The sequence below is a fragment of the Triturus cristatus genome, chromosome 5_1 (genome assembly GCF_964204655.1).
Source record: "Triturus cristatus chromosome 5_1, aTriCri1.1, whole genome shotgun sequence".
NCBI lineage: Eukaryota > Metazoa > Chordata > Amphibia > Caudata > Salamandridae > Triturus > Triturus cristatus.
This window is the reverse complement of record NC_140587.1, coordinates 958,842,684-958,864,116: the sequence shown is the minus strand read 5'-3', so window position 1 is coordinate 958,864,116 and position 21,433 is coordinate 958,842,684. Positions and strand designations below refer to the sequence as shown.

The 21,433-nt window shown below is 40.1% G+C and overlaps 1 protein-coding gene across 2 annotated transcripts in view; it reads right to left on the bottom strand.

Annotated features, from left to right (window-relative positions):
* The window catches only part of MYO10 (myosin X), a 481,006-nt gene that overhangs the window by 235,175 nt on the left and 224,398 nt on the right, over window positions 1-21,433 (bottom strand). For both annotated transcript variants that reach the window (XM_085606080.1, XM_085606081.1), the window contains 5 exons: window positions 19,520-19,623; window positions 14,089-14,218; window positions 10,487-10,605; window positions 8,811-8,957; window positions 1,758-1,858 (listed from right to left, as the gene is read on the bottom strand). In XM_085606080.1, the coding sequence (XP_085462206.1) occupies window positions 1,758-1,858; window positions 8,811-8,957; window positions 10,487-10,605; window positions 14,089-14,218; window positions 19,520-19,623 (601 nt within the window). The remainder of the gene's footprint in view (window positions 1-1,757; window positions 1,859-8,810; window positions 8,958-10,486; window positions 10,606-14,088; window positions 14,219-19,519; window positions 19,624-21,433) is intronic.

Sequence of the window (21,433 nt, the reverse complement as noted above, 5' to 3'; positions counted from 1 at the left end):
AATAAATGAAATGGAAGCTTTAGGCAAAACAAGGGACCTGGATTAAACAAAGAGCTGGTTTGTGATGAACATGCGGTGTTTGTGCCACTTTGCTAGATGTTGCTTCAGCAAAAGGCTCCCCGAAGCATGTTTCGGCTCCTTCTGTAGAAGTGGGGCACCCACCGGGACTAACTGCTGCTTCGAGCTATTAAAGGGGAAGACGGTCTCAAGGGTGTGCGGTCGAAAGGCACTGCTGGTAGAAGAGAAGATACTATTCATGTCAAGTCTTACTTTCATGCACTGCAATGAGCCATGAAGCTTTTAATAGCAGGGAAAGCAAAATAGGCATGAAACGCATACCTGGTCTTCACTGTCTGCACACTGCTGCCTGAGCTGATACCCAGGGGCGCCTCCTCCATTAAGGTGGAGAAGTGTCTCCCCATTAAAAAAATGCTCCCATGAATAGAAAAATAAAATGGTAATAAATGACCATTTTATTTTTCAAAACCCTGTTCAGAACTAAGCGTCGGGACGGGAGCGGGGCTTCTGCTTACTGCTGGTGCCAGTCAGGCAGAAGCAGAAAGCAGTGCTAGGCAGGGCACTTGGGTTTAAAGTGCGCATGTCGTTTTGACATCTGCAGTTTAAACCTCTCTAACCCAGATGTCCCAGACAGCTGGGTTAAAGACAGCATAGGGTCCCAGTGTCCTCAGGAGCAGTGAGAGGCCGCTCCCTTCAATCCTGGCACTGCTCTCATGTAGCATGAGAGCAGCAACAGGATTGGTAACTGCAGTTTCCTGGGGCCTTCTGCCTGGAGACCCGAGCTAAGAGGAGGACATCACGCATACAAGATAAGTGGGATTATTTTGTCACTTTTATTTTTGTCCGCCCACCGCACCACCCTCCATACATGCCAGCCGCCACTGCTGACCACCACAAATCCTCATGCTGCAAGCCATTTAAGCATCAGTGCAGTGTGGTGACACTGGATCATGGCACGCTGCAACACTACTGCACAGCCCTACGACTGCTGTTCTGTGCTCCGTGGCTCTGACTACTCTTGCATTTCTAACAATGGGTACTTAAGGTTAAGAAATGTAGAAGATCAAGTATTCCCTGGTGTCAGGGAGACAGTAATCTGCTGCATTAGCAATGCACCAGTGGAGCAGTGCATGAGTGAATGGCTGCTGCTGGCTGTCAAAGGAAAAGAGTCAGGACTAAACAGAGGAACATTGGTGCCATATGCTTTGGCAAGTCAATCATGATTTTTTGCTCTTTGATTATGCTGTTACTCATGCTTTCCAGGCTGAAAATTAACACCAAGTCTCAAAACCCTATCCAATAAATCCTGATCCTCAATCTGCACGCAATCTGATCTTTCAATATTTCCGTGACGTTTCACTGCCATCAATAGCCAGCGCTGGAAAACAGCACCAACCCCAATAGCAGAATGTATGTAAGGTGGAATGGTTGTTGATGTAGGTAGGTTGTGGGGAGGTTGGTCATCAGTCATGCAATATTCCTGAATATAAAGTAAATATTTCGAAGGAAAACCAGGTGATAAAATTCGAAATCCCACACTAGATGGCAAGTGTTCAGGTTGTAATCCGCAACAGTATATGCTGCACTCGCCTAGTGCTAAGGTGCCCACGTCAGTGAGTGTTGCACTCTGTTAACATAGCATAACATAACAATTCACCTACTGTGTGTGGTATATTAATTATTATAAATATTTTTAAACTACTTAGTTAGGAGAACTTAGATGAGCCTGGGGTTCTTACCTACTGTATTCTAGCTGCTCCAGTGAAAATATATGTTTATTGAAATATTCCTGGAGCTTTTCATTTGCATAGTTGATGTTGAACTGTTCAAAGCGATTTACCTGTAAAGGAAGACATTAATAAACAAATGCAGCAATTGATTAAAAACATAAAAACACAACGTTGATAACCATTTTTGGAATGCTTCAAAACGGAATTGGTCAGAAGCCACTACATGCTCAGCCAGTGGAAGCGTCTGGGCCTGTACTTTTAAAGGAAGGCCGCGGATGGCTTCATGATGGCTGGGTGCTCCCATCAGATCCCATTATCACACTAGCATTACTGTCAGTCTGAATACTGTTGATTGCTGGGTTTTTGTTTATACACTAAAGGCATCTTAGCCACCATGATGCCACAGTCATGACTTCCGCCTGTAGAGCTTTTTGTTCCATGCTCTTGGAAACTGGGCCCGTGGCTTGCGATTACATTTTGCTAAAAGTATCAGAAAAAAATGCAACTTAAACTACACAAACATTTGAAATGTTTAAGCTATAGTTATACATTAAATTTTTAATTTACTCACCACCTTCAAATTACTATAACATACACTCCCATAAACACTTTTGGCAACTTGCTAGACACACTGCATTAACTATAACTTGTGCCTCCTCCATGCACTGCTTAATTCCTTTCATATTACATCACTTATGGGTAGTTAAATTATAGCATTCCTAACAAGTCTAATGACAAGTGTACTGAAATCATTTATAAAACATTAAAGCATTGTTCGTGGCAGAGTGGTGAGTTATAGTTAATGTTGTGCTGCTTGCGAGTTGCCAACAGTATATACGGAGGTGCACAAGTTATCGTAATTTGAAAGTGGTGTGTAAATTATACATTTAAGGTATACCTATAACTAGGCTTTCCTGTTTTCAGTTTCTATTTGTGGTAAATTCTGGTGCGGTTTTTTCAGTGTTTTCCAGTGATTTCAATACCCCAAAAAAACAGTGGTTTTTCAGTGTTTACACATTTCTGCGGCATTAAATAAAGAACAGAAACAGTGTTTTTCCGGTGCTTATGGAACGTTTTGCTTTTAATATTGCTTGCTTTCTGCACTGATAGTGCATGGTATAATGACAGTGTACATAACATGTATATGTGGTCCAAATACATTTTTACAAATCAAACTTATTGTAGCACACCATACTATACGTCTTTAGTGAGTGTTTGGTCATGAGTGCTTGCTCTTTCCTTCCCATGTAAACTTTAATATTTGAAAGGACCCTCTCAACATTGCCACTTGAGATGGGCAACACCAAAACAGACAGTACACAAATTAATGTAATAATCAGCTCTTGTTTTTATTTGTTGCCCTTCTCCTTTCATTAAGTTCAGATCTTGAACCCTTTTATCTCTTTGTGGCTTGGCCACTGCAGAGCGCAGTAACTCAGTCTTACAGATTGTTCCCTTCATTCTCTTCAGCTGGTCAAAAACTCTGGGCCCAGAATGGTGTTGGGTCTGGCCAGACAAGACCATGCAACTCCTGCCTTAACTTCACTCCTCTGGCTGACTGTTAAACAACGAGTATTTTTCAAACCCTCATGTTTGGTACATGAAACCTTAAATATTATGTTGCATCCTCCCAGGGCTTTAAGTGGGATGAAAAAACTGGACGGTCTCTCAAAGGGTTGTGGCCGATGTAATTAAGGGTGTGGCTTAAAAGAACGTATGCTATAAATCTGTGCTTAGCATAGTGTGCCGCCCGACTTGTATTTTGCTCTTTCTGTCATTGCATCCAGATATATGATACAACTAGTAACATCATACCTAAGTCAGTACTATTGGCTTTGTCAATGGTTGTTAGTTGTGTAAGATAAATCAGCAGCAACTCTGACTTGTTTCATATAATAATATTGAAAAGGCTTCCACTTAAAGCCCTGGTGACACCAGGACGATTTTGCTGCTCCTAAGTTTCAAGAAGAGAAGGAAAATCCAGAGAGAAAATGACTCTCTTTAAAGGATTTTCCCTTCCCCTACAAGGCTCACCTGGCATGACGTCATGCTGTAACTTCTCCACTAGTGAGTAGTGAGCAGTGTGAGCACACGCACACTAGTGAAAAGTGAGCACTGTGAGCACGCGCACATCGATGTGCCTGCTGTCACTGAAGTCCGGGAAAAAACGGACCCCTTGTGCCAGGGCATAAAACAGAGCCCAATAGAGACCCGTTTCGAGGCCCCCTTTAAAAAACTGCCGGTGGTCCGCACCGGCGAGACCTGGCCCACTTAAAGCCCTGCATGCTCCCCCTAGATTGTGTGTAACCTAACCATATATTACCACCCTCGGGCTATCAAGTCATAAAAGCAATGTATCCTTCAAATCTTAAAGGTGAGGATAGAATTGCTAGGTGGCTGTGCCTTCTCAGTGATGGCAACTTCCCACTAGTGTAAGACCAAGTTTCTGAACTTTTCTAAAGCACAAAAGACCTTGCTTTATCTTGTTATAGGAGACTTAGAAAACAGTAAATTGAATTACTTCACAACTAATTAATACATTTGATGGCAATAGTATTACGAAAGCACAGTTAAATCTCAGGGCCTCTGTGAAGTAGAGACTGAAAATTAGCTGCCAAGGTGGGACTAGGTGCCTTTTATCTACTGCCACATTTCATGTTTCTAGGAGATATACATCTTCATAGAGGGCTGGCCTGTCAGGGATTGATGCATAACTTATTCTAGAAAGATCTAGGCTTCACGTTCTTTTATTATTTAATGGATGATGGGGAAAAACATTTGAAGTGAAAGGAATGGTGTGTAAGCAAGACTGATGCATTCCTTGGTCTCTCCACAGAGAAATCACTTCCACTGCATGATATAATAATTACTTTTTCTTGCACATCCAACCCTTGCTCTCTTTTAAATGATAACCCCCAGGTAACAATGAAAACCACCCTGCCTGCCCATCTCATTATTGACCTCTTTCATAGCGTACATTCTGAAAGCCCATGTCATCCTTTACTTATTTGTTGTAATAATAGACATGTAGCACTACAATTCAGATCCTGCATCACTCTGGTACGAACATATTTCACATTGAAAGTATTCACGTAGTTACTCATTCACTAAACATGTATCCATTCCTGGATTTCCTTTTTTGTAAACCACGTTTATCAAGTGTATTATTCTGGTGCAGTCACATAAAGTGAACCAAGTCTGCAGCTTTGATCCCAGTTCGGAGGTACTAATTGTTGTAAGACCTTTTGCGCACCATAGCAGGTCAGTTCTGGTACCCCAGTAGTTCTTCAGTGGCAAAGGTAAATAACGTATGAAAACAGTGTTATTGCCTCTCCCAGAGTATTGTTCTTTTGGCACAATTTACATCAATCCGTAAAAGCTATTTCCATTCATTGTGTAATGCTCACAAAGTGAAAAGATAGGTGCAGAAATCATCTCTGAACAATATTTCACTCTTGGGCCCAGGACTGGCTTTTGGCATGGCGTGGGTGAGCTGTGCCGAGGTGCCAGTCTTCAGAGGTATGAAAAGAAATATTTGCATAAAGGTTTACAACCAGCTACACCACCTACCTTGTCTCAAGTGATTCCGCTTAAGTCCTTTCAACTATTCTTAACGTGCTGCAATCAATGTATTTTACACCTATTCACCCCCCTACCTTGCTCTACCATCTACCCCTCACCCTCTGCCGCCACTGATCTGTGAAAAAGGCCTACCAGCAAGGACGACATATTTCCTTCTGTGCAAGGGAGCGATTGGGCCGCCTTCGAGTGCACCTCTCAAATAGGGCCCTGTGCGTTTTTGATGTTTTTAATAAAAGCTCCGTATTGTTAACATAATTACATAATTTAGCATCTGCTGCATTATAATTTGCAGTTTTCAGCACATTTTCATTCTTTCCAGTTTCATCAGATCAAAACAAAATGTCAACAGTGCCGCGTTCTTTGCATAGGTCGCATGGGTGTGCACTTTCAGTTATTGATGGCTGTTTTACGCAGATAAGCAAGTACTAAAATGGCAAAATCTTTGTTCAGAGTCATATCATATAAATGCCTGTTAAAAAAAAAAATGATTGCTACAGAAAGAGCCTCTATCATCCACATAAAGTCCATTAAAAAAAAGTGTGCCTGACGCTTCTGACACTGTGTATTATCTACACACATGCGCGTTTCTGTTGTCGGCAACATTTAACCAACGAAGTTCAGATGAGCATGCCCAATGGTGTTGACACTGTGTCTGATCTAAATGCACACCCGTTCCGGTATATGCCGTCACACATGCACAATGCATTGTGTGTTTATCGAACACAGGCAATTGCAAGAGCCACCTAGGAGTTTACTCACAAGTGAACGCATTCAAAACGTGAATGCGCGCCTTAACCATAGAGTATTTATGCTTGGGGCCAACCTCCCGCCCGTACCTCCGGTCGCACCTCACGTACCGCGACGGGGTACCGACGGAGAGGTAAGGACGCAGGGATAGACTCTCTTTCAGTAATTTTGCAAACACACTTCTGCAATGCTTAGGCTACAGACTAGTATTGAGTGGCTATTCTTCTATTCCATCTCATATATAGCACCGCGTTAAGATAGTTTCTCTGCTCATGACGACATGTCTTTTGAAATCCTGTTCGTACTCGAGTCACACAAACCTGATTGTTTACGTTGACTTCATGTCAATGTGACTACAACTGTCTTGTAATATCACTCACTGTTCCATAATGTTTTTCTAAACATTTCTAAAATGCGTATGCCATAGATTAATTACTATATTCCATTTTATACAGCACCGCATTGAGTCAGTTTCCTTGCTCATGATTACATATTTAGGGATATCTTTTTTGACTCGAGTAAACCATACTTTTTCTTTACATCGACTTCATGTTAATATGATTACAACTGTCTTAAAATATTACCCATATACAACTCACTGTCTAATGATGTTTTTCGGAACAATTTTAAATAATGAAATACGGATATTATGACATGTACTGCTGGATTAGCATGTACCTGCGTTTGAGTGTACAGGGCTTTTTGCTTTATATATTTTGACTTTCTCTACTGTTGACCTATCGAGTACAGTTGTTTGACTGTCAATTTTTATATTATAAGTGCTTGACACCATAGTGTTTCAAATGTGCATCGTCACCTTTATTATTCTTTGTAGAGCTGGGCCCTCTTCCTTGAGCTGTTGCCAGGTCGAGGTGTGGCAGCTTATCCCAAATTTTGGGTAAGTTTTTGTATTTCACAAAATAAGCATACCTATTGAGGTTTGAAAGGATATATTACAATTCGTTCTAAAGTGGCATGATACCATTTAGATAACGGTTTAAATATGTGCTGTTCTGACTTGTGGCTCTTTATATTTTCTTGTCTCACTCATTTAGGTATATCCAGTCAAATCTGACAACAATACCTAGGATTACTGGTTTGATATCTCTTTCTTTTGATTTTTCACTTTTATACAGCAGCAGCTTTTTAACAATTGGTCCTGATGAAAGCCTAGATACAGATTGAGATCACTTAGGCTGAAACATGTCGACCTCATTATAATATTGAGCAGTTTATATCCATACTACTCTCTGCACTGTTTTTAAACTCTACCAGTGCAAGCAAGCAAATAAAGAATCCTCTTGCTGATACTAGGTAGTTTTAATTTCACCATTTTTGGAGCACTTTTTCACTTGCGCTGCGTCCTCACTACACCAATATCCATCTATGGGACTGTAGCATCCCTGTGAGAGTAGATACATCTCTAAAACATCCATGAGCTCCCCCCTCACATTGAGGAGGTTGTAGCCCTCAATGGCACTAGCTTTTCCCATTGGGAGGAGGAACCCATATGATAAAGGATGACACCTATGGTGTGTGAGGGTATTCATCCTTTAAGGGATCTCTCCCCAGTGGAGATTTTGTGAGATCTATAACCGTTATCTGCTGACATTTTGCGTACTTGCACAGACCCGAGGATTTTGTGTGTTACTGCTGTATTTAAATAGGGGATTCTTTCCTTGCAGGTCTATAAACCTTTTCCCTGGGACCCAATTGCCACTTTACTAATGTGGTAATAGGTAGGGAAATGTATTTATATTGGTGTGTGTATATATGTATATATATATATATATATATATATATATATATATATATATATATATATATATATATATATATATATATATATATATATATATATATATATATAATGTTTACGGAGTACTGTGCTACTACCTAGAAAGTACTGCAGTAGTTACAGAAAAAGAAAAAAAAAAAGAAAAATCCACTACAGTACACAATATTAGTGAAATATAGTATACTACAGTGTATTTTTCTTTAAAAAAACGAAGAAATGTAAGCTTTCTAAAAAAACAAATGTGTGCTGTAATTTGTAGGTATTATTGTGGTACTCTGTAGACTTTTTGTGAAGAATTAAATATGTTAAAAATTCATAACACACTGTAATGCCCTTTATTTGTGAAATCTGGTATAGTACAGTGTATTTAAATTATTTATTTACATATTTTTTTAAAATCTTGTTTAAGGACCACAGGACTTTCTAGGTAGTACCATGAGAATCTGTAATTAAAAATATATATTTTTATAGAAAAATATATTTAATTATATAGACAGCACTCTTTAGTTTGTTTGATGCTGGTGTATCTCCTTGGGTTAACTGGGCTCGATGAGGCGGGCTCAGGCACTTACTCTGTAATGGGAGTTGCTGTGGCTGTTGTTCAGATGCTTGGCGTTTCCACCTTATCCCTCTCCAAAGTTGCAAGCTTCATTTCAGAATTACAGACACTAGAGGACATGCTTGTGTGACTGCATGGACCTGGCAAACAAGGTGTAGTAAAAGGTAGGCCTTTTCCTTAATACTAGTATTTAGAATGATTTGCTAGAAAGTAAATTGTTTTTCATTTGTGATATTTCACCCTGGGATTTATCCAAATCGTCCCCATAAAAAAAAACAGTCAAAGTAATTTTCAGGCAAAAGCAGTAAGATGCTTTAGAAATAAATGTTGATCTCCGTTGTTTATGACATGGAAAACCCATGCTGCTACAACTCACCTCGAAGTTTTCAAAGCCGAATATGTCCAGAATGCCGATGGACTTGAAGTCGTCTTTGCCTCTGATCCTGCTGTTAATTTTTTTGATAACCCATGCAAAGCACTGGGAGTAAAGTGCCATGGCTACGGAATCCCTGCTGTCCACGGCCTGCAAGATGTACAACGAGACAAAGCAGAATATTGTTGTTACCAGCATGAAAGGTTACCTGAAAGGACATGCGGGTGCAGTTGAAATGGAGTACCATGCATCATTCCCGAATCCAATCAAACCCCAGGGCTGGCTTCTTACTAACAAAAGTGACTGAAATAGGTTTTATGGGGTGCTTGTCCTAGTATTGGGCTTGCAATACTCTTCCAGTAAGGCAACAATGACAATTTGAACACCTCTTCCTGCAGCACCATAAAACACCATATATTGTACATCACAAGCCAACTGGAAGCTGGGACCAACATTCAAAGGGAAATACAACAAGAAAACTGCCGAAGAATAATTGAAAAAAAGATGCTTGGACTCGTGAAAACTGTCATATTTTTGGTTGGCTCCTAAGAGTTGTGAAGGTAGTCGCCGTTTATTCTATTAGCTCATGGCAGCCAAGCTCTCGCATCTCCAAAATGTTTGCCTCCTTTTAAGATGCATTATTTTGGATAGTTAATAAATCCAGGCTGTGTCCTCCTCCTAGAAGCTCTGAAGATAGCCCAGCTTCACAAAGGCCATTCGTATGTTCGTCTTTTAAGACCAAGTTTTTAAATGGAGCTCTGACAGACTGTATGTCTTTAAAATCGGCTCCTCCCTAAACATGTTTGTTTTACATATACACAGAGGCCTCTGTTAAGTACAACTTTCAAAGAGGCTGACTCTTTGTCTGAAAATCAGATCCTCCAGGGTTTTGAGATTTACGAATTTGAGCACTTTTATTAAAAGCTCACCATTGTTTTTTAAAAATGCCTTCCTTCCTTTTAAAAAAACTTTTTTATTAGCCCTGTTTGCTGTCATTGAGCCCATTCTGACCCAGAAGTCTCCAATATGTTGCCTGACATTTGCCTCGCACAAGCTGCATCCTTTCATAAACAGCATAGGAAATGGCTGCCTAGTCCAGGTTACGCCAATGTATGTCGACATCTCGGCTCCTTTCACGGACTCAATTGGCTGACAAGCTGTAGCTAGGGCATCTGTTGAAAACAAAATAGCTATTGTGGAAAGACTTAAAGCGATATTAGAACAATGAAATGTTTTGAGCTCCATTGAAAACAATGGAGTGCTCAGGGCTTCTAATGGCTGGTAGAAGCCCGGAGCGCCAACATTTTAGTGTTTGACTTTGTTCACAGCTGTTGCTGTAAGAAAGGCCTCTCGAAACCCAAGGGGATTTAAACCCCCTCGGCCTCCAAGAGTTGTTTGTTTTTACTAATTAGAACATTCTGCCCTCTACGGGCAGAATGTTCTAATAGCCTTAGAGCCCTTCATAGTGGGATAAACCGGCCATTAAAGGCCCGCTCCCTTGTTAAAGGCCCTCGCTGAACGCTGTAGCGGGCCTTTAATGGCTGTTGGAGCCTGCTACAGCAGGCTCTAAGGCTATAATAAACACAGAAATGTGAGCCAGAGAATCCTATACATTTCACAGTGTTCTTCAAGCTGCTCTTCACATTTCTTCTAATTTGGTAATCCTCTATGCTCCTTACTTGCTCGATGCTGAGAGGTGTTGAGATTTCTTCTCCCCTGAGTATCATTGACTTGTGAGTCAGTACTTCGGTCAGCTGCTCTGCGTCCAACCCAAGCAGGTCCGCCGTCCTCCCTAAAGCTAGCAAGCGACATAGAAAAAGATAAATTGGGATATAACCTGGCAATGTGGATGTCAACACAAAGAATGTTGTAAAGTTTTTATTTACATTGACTATATACTGTATCCCCAAAGAATAGCAATATATGGTTTTATCATGTCAGATTAAGGGTCCAGAAAAAACCCAGTATATTTCCCGTAGTTAACCTTAACAAAAACATTGTAATCCTGAAATTATTACTTTCCTAAGCATTTTAATATCATTGAAGTTGACATTTAAGATATAGCATCCTGAAAAATATTTTCATTGTAGTAGCACTTGGTTGATTTATTCAATTTTCCGTGCTTGCAAATACCTACATTTAAAATACAAAAAAATGATGTAAAATACAGCAAAGTAAAGCTATTTTTTTTAAAATAGCAAATTCTGAATTAAGAGAGAGATTACTTTCTAAATTCTTCTAACATTTTCTAGATCATTCTTCACAACAATAATTATAATAAATATATAATAAAACACTGTAAGTTGCATACACCAATACCTTAATCTAATCAATATCTACCTTTGAAAGTTATTATTTCTGTATTTTGCTTCAACTTCTTCGTTACTCGGGCAACTCTTTTGCCTCATGAGCTATTGTTAGTCTATCGCGGAGCAAAGATTCTCATTCGTTGCTGAAATCATCATCCTTCATTTGTCATTGAAAACATATTTTTGATTTCTTTAGCAAAAATATTCAAATTGGGGGCTCAGAGACAGGTTGTTTATTTGCTTCCATCCGTGCCATAACTGCATAACGTCATGCAGTTGCAGAGAATTTTGGGATGAAGATTTGTATTCACAGTCATTAGATATCAAATAGAAATCCATTGCTTACATGGAGGGCTTTTTTGCATTCCATGAACCAATACGCCTGCCAGTGGAATCTACAGCACATGCATAGCTCAATGTAGATTACATGACAGAGGACGTCAGAACTTCAGCCATGATAGCTAATGGTTTAGTAGCAAAAAATAAAATTAATAAATGATGTATTTGAAGTTTATTGTCCGAGGTACTGCGCTCCCATGAAAATCTAACCGCACTTCGCCTTCCTGAAAGACGGACAGCAATGCGAATTGTGGGTAGAATCACTAGAATTAGCCTTGAACATATTTTACACCAATATTGCTCTAAAAGTTGCAATGAGCTGCAAAAAAATAATGTTTCCTTATGTTAATATCTAAAATCCACGGTTTGCCAATGGAATCATAATTCAAACTCTACAGGCATTTAATCTGGAAATAGTGTCTACGCCATTATTTTTGTATACATCGATGTCGCATTTAAGTGTGCATAATTCTGTAAATCGGGCCATTAGAAGTGAGCAGAGGAACGCACACATTTGATCTGTTTTAAAAGGCAACTCCATTACAATATTGCATGGGTAGGGGTCTATTTGAAAGTCTTAAAAGCATTTCACTTAGGACTTTGACAATAGACTAAATTTGGTGGTGCAGTAATAGTTAATTTGAAATGCTACCTCAAGTACCAATGCTTACATCTTTAAGCATGGTCTTGAAAGCTGAATTACTACGCCATTTTTGTATCCAGTTTGCTGGCTATTAACAGTTATCGCTCCGTTACTGAAACTACAACCAATAATCTTTTGCCAACAACAAGATTTCCTCTTAAGTGCTTTCTTAGAATCTTTTAAGTACATAAATAATTCTTTTCACTTCGTCTGAGAGCACAGATAAATACAAAATGATTTTCAATGTACACAATACAGCAAAACGAATGACGACCACCGTCAAATATTTAATTGGAACACAATGCGCAGAATTTACACAGGAAGAACGATGAAACCCACTCTCGAAAATATGGGTCCTATTACTTATAGCAACTCAGCACACACAAATCTTGAACACTCGGCATTAGCCAAGTGAGCGCTTTAAGATTATATTATGCAAAAGAAACAGTTCATGGACGGAATGTTGGACAATGCAAACATTCACCCCCAGTCACAAGGATTTGGGTTAAATCCATCATTCTTTTGCTCACCACACCACCCCAGTTTGGACCCAGCCATATGCAAATCAGTCTTGACCCTGTTCCTTGTGGGAACAGTCCAGCCCGAACTGCCAAGATAGGTCCTCCCTGGACCAGAAACAAGCATCCTGGGACCGGTTTCAGGGCATCACCCTTCATCAGCCAGGCTAGCTTGAATCCAGTGGTGTAGTGAGCACGGAACCCACGTCTGGGCATACCCTTCCCACTTAGGGGGACATATGCAAAAGAAACAGTTGATGGACGGAATGTTGGACAATGCAAACATTCACCCCCAGTCACAAGGATCTGGGTTAAATCCATCAGACGTGGGTCCTGGGCTCACTGTGCCACTGGAATCAAGCTATCCTGGCTGAAGAGGGGTGAAACCCCGAAACCGGTCCTAGGATGCGGACGTCAGATAGTTACTTCCTTGTCTCCATACTGTGTCTTCTACCCCCTCCCTCACCTCTTCCCTCCTTCACTCTTTGCATACCTTCCCTATTCCTTTCCTCTCTCCCCTGAGTTTCTCTTCCCCTGCCTACTTTGTTTATCCTTATGCCTATGCTCCGCTTAATCTCCCTCCCCGCTACCCTTTTACATTACCCCCTTATCCTTCTACATGCCTTGAACCAACGGATGTAACCTGTAAAGTATATACCTTCTGTAACAATGTGTAATTTGTAACCTAAGTAACTCGCCTCATGTAAAGCGCTCTGATACCTCTGGGTCTAGCCGGCGCTATATAAAACTCAAGTAAATAAATATGGCCAGGTCTAAACTGGGGTGGCATGGTGAGCATAAGAATGATGAATTTAACCCAGATCTCTTGACTGGGGGTGAATGTTTTGATTTGTTCTGCATTCTGTCTATCAATTGTGTGTCTTTTGCTTTCTCGCCCTAAGTGCGCCAAGTATGCCCAGACATGGGTCCTGGGCTCACTGTGCCACTGGAATCAAGCTATCCTGGCTGAAGAGGGGTGAAACCCCGAAACTGGTCCTAGGATGCTTGTTTCCTGTCCAGGGAGGACGTGACTTGGCAATTTGGGCTGGACTGTTCCCATGAGGCACTGGGTCAAGACTGATTATGGCCAGGTCTAAACTGGGGTGGCATGATGAGCAAAAGAATGATGGATTTAACCCAGATCTCTTGACTGGGGGTGAATGTTTTGCTTAAGATTATATTAAGCCATTGCTTGGTCAAATTAATATTGTTGATCGTATACTACTATTAGCACCAGAGTATGGTGTGGATATAATGGCACACTACTACTTTAATACGCCTATATGATTCATTATGTTTTAAATATTCAACAGCAAAGAGTGTTACTGTTTCGACATGCTTAAACAAAATATGTAATGATGCAATGGTTTTGGTTACTCAAAAACATAATTAAAAAAATATATAAAAATAATGTTAGATGTTCACGCCGCAAACACTTCCAAGAGATTGAACAAGACTCGCTTCCAGCTCACCTGTTTTAGAAGAGACCTGTGCTCCGCCCGCAGTGGCGAACTCGATGTTCCCCAAGTGCAAAATGCCAGCAAGCAACCGGAGAACCTCTCGCACTTCCTCACATCCAAACTTCATGACTTCCATGGCAGTCTGAAAGGAAAGTGCATTGCTTTACATCTGCAGATGTTTTCGGGTTACAAGTTCCCACATATTTGCTTCTTGTTTGTTTTTAAACAGTGAGAGAACATTGAGGCCATAGATGTTGGTCATCTTGACACTTGGGGTCTTTCATGAGAAAAGAGTTGGGAAAATTGACTTGGGTATCAAACAATCTTTTCTAAAGAGGCCTTTTATCTGGGATTACAGAAAGCACATTGTAATCCAAACTGGTAGAGGCAGTTACAATAACAATATAACCACATCAAAAGGAGTGTTTTATTATTCCACTTTCTCAAAAGCAGACTTCTTTGTCCGTAGATTCAGTGGGCGGAACCAGGGTCAATTACTAACAGAGTAAACAAACAAACAAATCAATACCCTTTCAATTCTTCTATTGTGGCTTTCAGAAAATTTAACAAGCTCTTTATGTTAAAAAAAATCGCTGTTTTATTTACGTAAAACAGGTTTACCAGGTTTCAGTTACTTTGAAAGCAGATGTATGGCACTGGAAAAAAGACTTGATGTTGAGAGAATTCAAGCTCACCCTCTGGGTTTCTTTTATTGACCTCACTCCATGTCCCTTGATGCTAGCCCTGTTCCCCACACTCAGTGTTCAGTCACCCCATTGTATACAATGTTCAAACAGGGAACCGATTTAGCCGGCTTCATACTGTAACAGATATTGAATGACTTTCAATCGCTGACTCCACTCGCCGCCTATGTTAATTCCAAGACTCAACCCTAGTGGCTCAGCCTTTCCGTGCATGTCTTATTCTCCATCTTCTACCTAAAATCGACTCTGATTCCTGTTGTATCAAGATTCTTATATGGAATATAGAAGGTGCATGATCCAAATGCTCAAATATAGATTGACTGGGTTTTATTACCGAGTATGATTCAGTCTGCTGCCAGGAAACATGGATGTTACAGAATTTCGCAACCAATGGCTACGAATCCTTCTGTAATCCTGCTATGCCATCTGCAGCAAGCCAGACAAAGTGGGGTTTTGAAGTTTTCATTTTACTTACATTTCCTTCTACTAAGGGACCTGGAATAACATTTTACTTTTTTCCTGCAAAGGTTTGCATAGTTTTATTCTTAATATTTATTATTATATTTTGATTATAGGTCTAGTGAGTTGGTTGATCATCTTGATGGTTGTATTACTAAGTATGGTAAGAATTCTAAAATGCAACCCTTAATCATCTGGTTAAGTGATTTTAATATTCAATAATGTAAATGGTGTGGTTAGCCTGTTTGTGGGTCTCACTAATTTGTGTCACAAAGTTATTTCTCATTATAAGCATTCTTCTTAGGGGGACAAATTAAATATGATAAAATAAAAAACAATATCGTGCTTGCACATGATATGGATGTATTGCCCAGTTCTCTAATTCCCATTTAATGCAGTGATTAGTGCCATAGATTTTATTTTCAGTAGAGTTTGTACCTTTGATTATAAGTTTGAAGTGACAACCAATTGCGTAAGTGACCGTAATCCTTTGTCATTAGTTATGAATTTAAAAATGTGATAAATGATCAAGAGCTACCAGAAGTGAGACAAATTCAATCCACTAATAGAAAGGGAATTTTATTTAAGTGGGATAATATCGATCCCAATCACTTTTTGGGTGAACTAATAAAAAAGAATGAGTCTGTTCTTAATGCTGGTTTGTCCTGCGATATCAATCCCTGTACTATCCTGAAGGGTTTTGGCTCTTTGTGTCCTAGCATACCCGGTATGATGTTATTGCATAAACCTCCACATGCTTCCCACAATTGTAGGTGGTTTAATGATGCTTGTTGAGCTGCTCATAAATCCCTAATGACAACACTGAAGGCAATCCCCAGGGGTAGGGCAGATATAAAGCACGGTAGATATATTTATAAATCAACGTTAGAGGCCCGCAAAGAAGAGATCTGATGTAAAGCGTAGCAAGATATTGAAGAAGCAGGTGGTGCAAGGGGCAGCAAGAGATTTCGAGACATAGCGAATCATCCAATTTTTTCAAACCATGAAATACCAAAGCTTGTCTTTCATGTAACTGCGGATTCTTGGGAGCAGCATTTTAGTAAGGTTATCGATACCGGTATGACCCACAATGTACTTTTTGAGTAAGTGGGCCTGGTTATGGACATTGCTGCAGCCTCGGCCTTAAGCCAATCAATTGATATTGAGGAGGTCAATACAGATATTAATTTTAATGAATATCACACTCTGGGCCCCAATAGTGACAAATGTTTTATGTGCCACCATTGTGGGCCCTATTTTACAGTCCTGGAAAGACGCTGTTATAGTCCTAGTGGACAGAATTCATCCAACTTGTTACCAGCCAATTTCATTACTAGATTCCATCACTAAAAGTTTGGGTCACATTATACTATCCATAGTGGAGACTTGGGCGGAATGCCACATTTTATCCAATACTCGATTTGGCTCTCTTCAAAGTACAGGAACTTTTGAGTTATGCCTTAACCCTCCCTTATTTTAGCAAAGTATGTGAATGCCAGGAGAAGGGCAATCCACATGGCTTTCATGCACTTCTCCTGAGCTTTTGAAACTGTCAATTGCACAGAATTGTGGACTATGATGGGGAACTTAGGGGTTGAGGAAGCTCTGGTGGATTTGCTCAGCCGATTGCATTGGGACAGTTTAGTTAAGGTCCAGTAGCTAAGATGGTGAGTGCACTACCCAAATTAGTTTAACATGAGGAGTCCGCCAGGGATGTATTGTGGCGTCCTTTCCATATCTTATTTATGGAAATGTTTTGGTAAATTATCTTGTTGACTGAGGGAAGAATATGCCTCAAATAGAGAAACATGCATTTCCGGTGCGTCTCAATGCGGATGACACGGTTCTTATCATCAGAACAGCAAACGGGCTGCAGATCCTGCTGGATGGGTTTGCTTTCTACGCAGAACTTTTAGATCTAAACAGTTAACTTTGGCAAATCATTCACCATGGTGTGTGGTCAGCCTAAGGCTGAGATCAAAACTAAACTCCATGTGATGGGGGGGATGGGGGGAGGTTAAGATTGAAAGGGTAAGATATTTTAATTACTTAGGCACCCGATTTGATAATGCATTAAAATGGGAACATCTAGTGAATTTGAGATGACTACAATTTCATGGTGGTTGGTCTACATGCAGGAGGAGTTTGGGGCTATGCAAATTATGAACCCCGCCAGAGGGCTGAGAATAGCTTCATTTGTAGACTGCTCTCAGTTCCACAGTAGAGCTATCATGATTTGTCACGACGAAACCGGGATGAGCTAGTGGATGAGATAAGTGTGGCTCCTCTGGCTTTGTGATATAAAATCTGGCGAACACCTGAAGCAGGATTTTCTAGGTTAATGCGCAGGGATTGTTTACTGCTGGATAATGGGGCCGAAATCCCATGGTTTATGTATTTGAAGCATACTTTTATTAAGATGGGTGTCCCAGACTTTCTTTTACAATCCAGAGTCACTAGACTCAGTCTCTAACGATTCCTTGAAAAACCTTTATTTTAGATACAGCTTAAAGATGCGCAATTCAAAGGCTTACTCAATGCGGACGGTAGTCACACATTCAGTTCTTAGAATTATTTGAGGTACAGGACCATATTTACCTTTTATATCCAGATATTATAGGTTTTATCGTGCTCCTTTTAGATTCGGTTTTGTGCATTTCCTGTTTGCCTTCCCTCTACTGGGCACTTGATTTGCTACTTGATTTGCTACTCTTCCCGCTTGCCCCTGTGACCATTTATTGCAACAAAGCACCAGTCACTTCATTCTTTTTTGCACACCTCATAGTATCCCACGCAGGCACTTTTTTGTCCCTATGTACGAGCTGCTAATATTAAGCAGCGCCATATTTCGTAGCTATTTTTACAACAATTAGGGTCCCTTGAGATTTGTTATGCTCTTTTAATCTATATCAGAATAGCCTAGTATATCAGAAAACTTTACAATACTTCTGTGATTATGTAAACTGGGTAAGCACTGATATGGTCTATTTATTTATCATTGCTGTTGATTAATATTTATTGGCTGACATATTTTATGCTGCAATTTTTATATGGTAGTATTTTATTTTTAGATCACTGTGTTGTTGTATCACAAAATCTTGAACTGCTGTTGATGTACGTCTTATTTTTTATGGTGTCTGCCGAATAAAGAAATGTAGACTGACTCCATGCTGCAAAAGAACAATGCTCCACAATGTAGAAAAGAGGCATGGACGACGAACTGGCCAAAACTCTTAGTATTATTATTATTATTAGTATTGATAACAAATATGAAGCCAATAGCAAATGCATCAGTCAATGACAATGGCTTTTAAAATGGAGAAATCATCTGAGGGATGGCAAATGAAAAAAGAGATTCCTTGAGAAAAAAAATGAACCATGGCAAAGGTACCGAGTGCGTGTGCGAGTGCGAGTGCGTGTGTGCTTTTTTACATCTAAGAAAAGTATGTTCAATAGGCGTTTTTTTCTCCTATTTAATTCTGACAAGTAGCAGCATTCACAAATAATGCCTTTGTGATCTGGTATCTATTTTTATTACAAAAAGTGGAAAGGTACAATCTGTCTCTGTAGATGGGTTTTATTATTTCAGACTAACCGACTTTGAGAAAGTGAAACATTTCACAACTACAAGTTTTTGGCCTCCCCGGTTGTGTGTGTGTGTGTGTGTTCTTCCTGTGGGGTGGTTTGGTTAGTATGCCAGACACTCGACAAGTTCCGACATACAGTCATGGAACGTATTGCACCCCCCGCAGAATTGGAACAGACACGAAAAGCCTTCATGCTTCATTTCAAATGAGGTACTTGATATGCAGAACGGTTTAGACATATTTTACTTTCAGGAATAAAAAGATAGGGATTCTTGCAAGAATGGAAACAATTAACTGTGGTGGACGGAAAAGCCTGAAGTAATATTAACCACTGGTATTTACTCTAAGGAACATTGTATTTCAACAGGTTTCTGCCCACTGTCCAATTACATCACTTCCTACAAGATGGCCAACAGCTTCAAGTAACGTACAACCCGTAAACTGAAAACACCTCCCTATGATTGAAAATGGACATGTAGTGGGGCCAGGGATCTAGATACCCATCTATCGGCTCCACGTGTGCAGGGGTAAGGTGGACTAGTAAAAACGGCTGAGAATTAGAAGACAGCAAAGTAAGCAGCACCCCTCGCACAAGAAGAGAAACATCAAACGCTGCAGTCTAAATAGGTAATACCCTAACAAGATTACTGTTTTATTTAAAGGACATAACATAGAAAGACAAGATCAACTTACTTTGACTTCGTTAAAGCTTTCCTTGTCGTTGATTGTCCAATCTGCAGTGCACCCCGACTGGTTTAGGTAGTGGTAATTCTCTGGGTTCAATAAATAAAAGGCCTCTGTGGTGCGGCCGCAGGCGGGCAGTGAGAAAAAGTGACAAAGAGAAAAAGGGGTTTGGAAGAAAAGGGAGGGATTGGCAGGAGAGGGGCCAAATCAAAGCACGCAAGACATGGAAAGGAGACATAGAAAAAGTGAAGAGCATAAGAGGTTGCGGCAAAGTTGGAAGAGGTGGTTGTTTGAGAGATGGAATGAGCAGACGGGTGTGAGAGACCAATTACATGAGAGAAACAGGATAAAGGTGGGGAGAAAAAGGGTTGACAAAGGTGGGTGAAAGAGGAGAAAGATGGGCAGATAAGTGTGTTAAAAACGAACAAGGGTGTAAAAAATAAAAAATGTAGACAAAAAGCTCAATCAGTTGTTTGAAGACAGAGATTTTACATCGATGCCAATACTATCAAGCATGACAACAGTTTTTAGACAGGCTTCAACTTTCTACTTGTATTGCATAAATACAGACAGTGCCCAAACCCAAGGTATGAAACATAGTAGCAGCCTCTTCTCTCTTATTTTCTCCATTACCGCACTGTAACAGATACTATGTGCTATGAGTGTTTTACACGGTTTTCTAGGTGACACTGGGGTTGTTTTGGTAGAAATAATAAAACCATCATAATGCACTGAATGATATATTGTGGAATCCTGTGTAGGTTTTATGCAAATACTATCATGTCACTGAACCATTGCCAAACTTGAGCCTTTTCATGCTTCTGACCCCCTCATTACAAGAACGATCACTGCTGCAGAGCAGTATCCTAGGATTTCACATCATCGATACAGCAAGATGATGCAAGTAGACTGTTGTTGACCACCCCGACATCAACCGCCCGCTCCACTTCTGCATTCAAAGACGCTCTCGCTTTACAACACCAATAACTGCGTTAAATGACTATCTATCTTATTTCTCTAAAGTGATGTAATAATTCCCAAAGTGAAAGATTAACAAAATATATTTAGAGGCACAGCAATATAAAGATGTATTTGAGGGTAGGTAAGACTGCCACGCCCACTCCGGCTGCTCGTTTACCTACCACTGTAATGCACAAAACCTTTATTAGACTACCTCTTCTGCCCCATACCATTTGCTACCCGCTGCTAGTTCAAAATGTGGGGACCAACTCTCAAAACATTTGGCGCTCTTAGGATATCATAACAGGTGTTTGTAAAACTCACATTGACTCGTTGCGGCACCTTGGCACTAACTTGCTACCATACTCAAAGATTCTCATTTTATCAACCTCAGATGGATGAAATGCTGAACTGACCCACTAAGATTCAAACACAGATTCATGGGGTGAATTCAAAAGTCTGCTGAGCTACCAGACCTGAATGGGTATTTCCTTAATGCTCAAAATAATTCACTTGAGGGCACCCAAGACATATCCAGGATCATAAAGCCTGGATCTGCAGGCATTTGCACCTTCAGATGGAACTTACGACTCGACTTGGGGAACTGGCAAGTTTGCTTAATTTTCTATATTCATGAGATTAAAGTTAAAGAAGGGAAGAAGGCTGTTCCCAGGAACGGGTTGAGAAGTATCCTGTGGTAAATTATTACTCTATGGGCAATTATTAGCAATTCCATGGATTTTCAAACCCAACTTGTACAATCTCACAGTGGAATTTAATGCTGAAGTAACAGTGTCATGAAGGTGTGAATAAAGCCCACAAAAATCCATAATATTAAAGAGGTGTAAGGGAAGAAACTTCTGTCCTTGGAAAAACATTCTCAATGTGGAACCAAAAAAGAGAAAAATGTAATTGTGCAATTCTCGATAAAAATATTGCTGCTTGTTGTCCAATTTACCTATT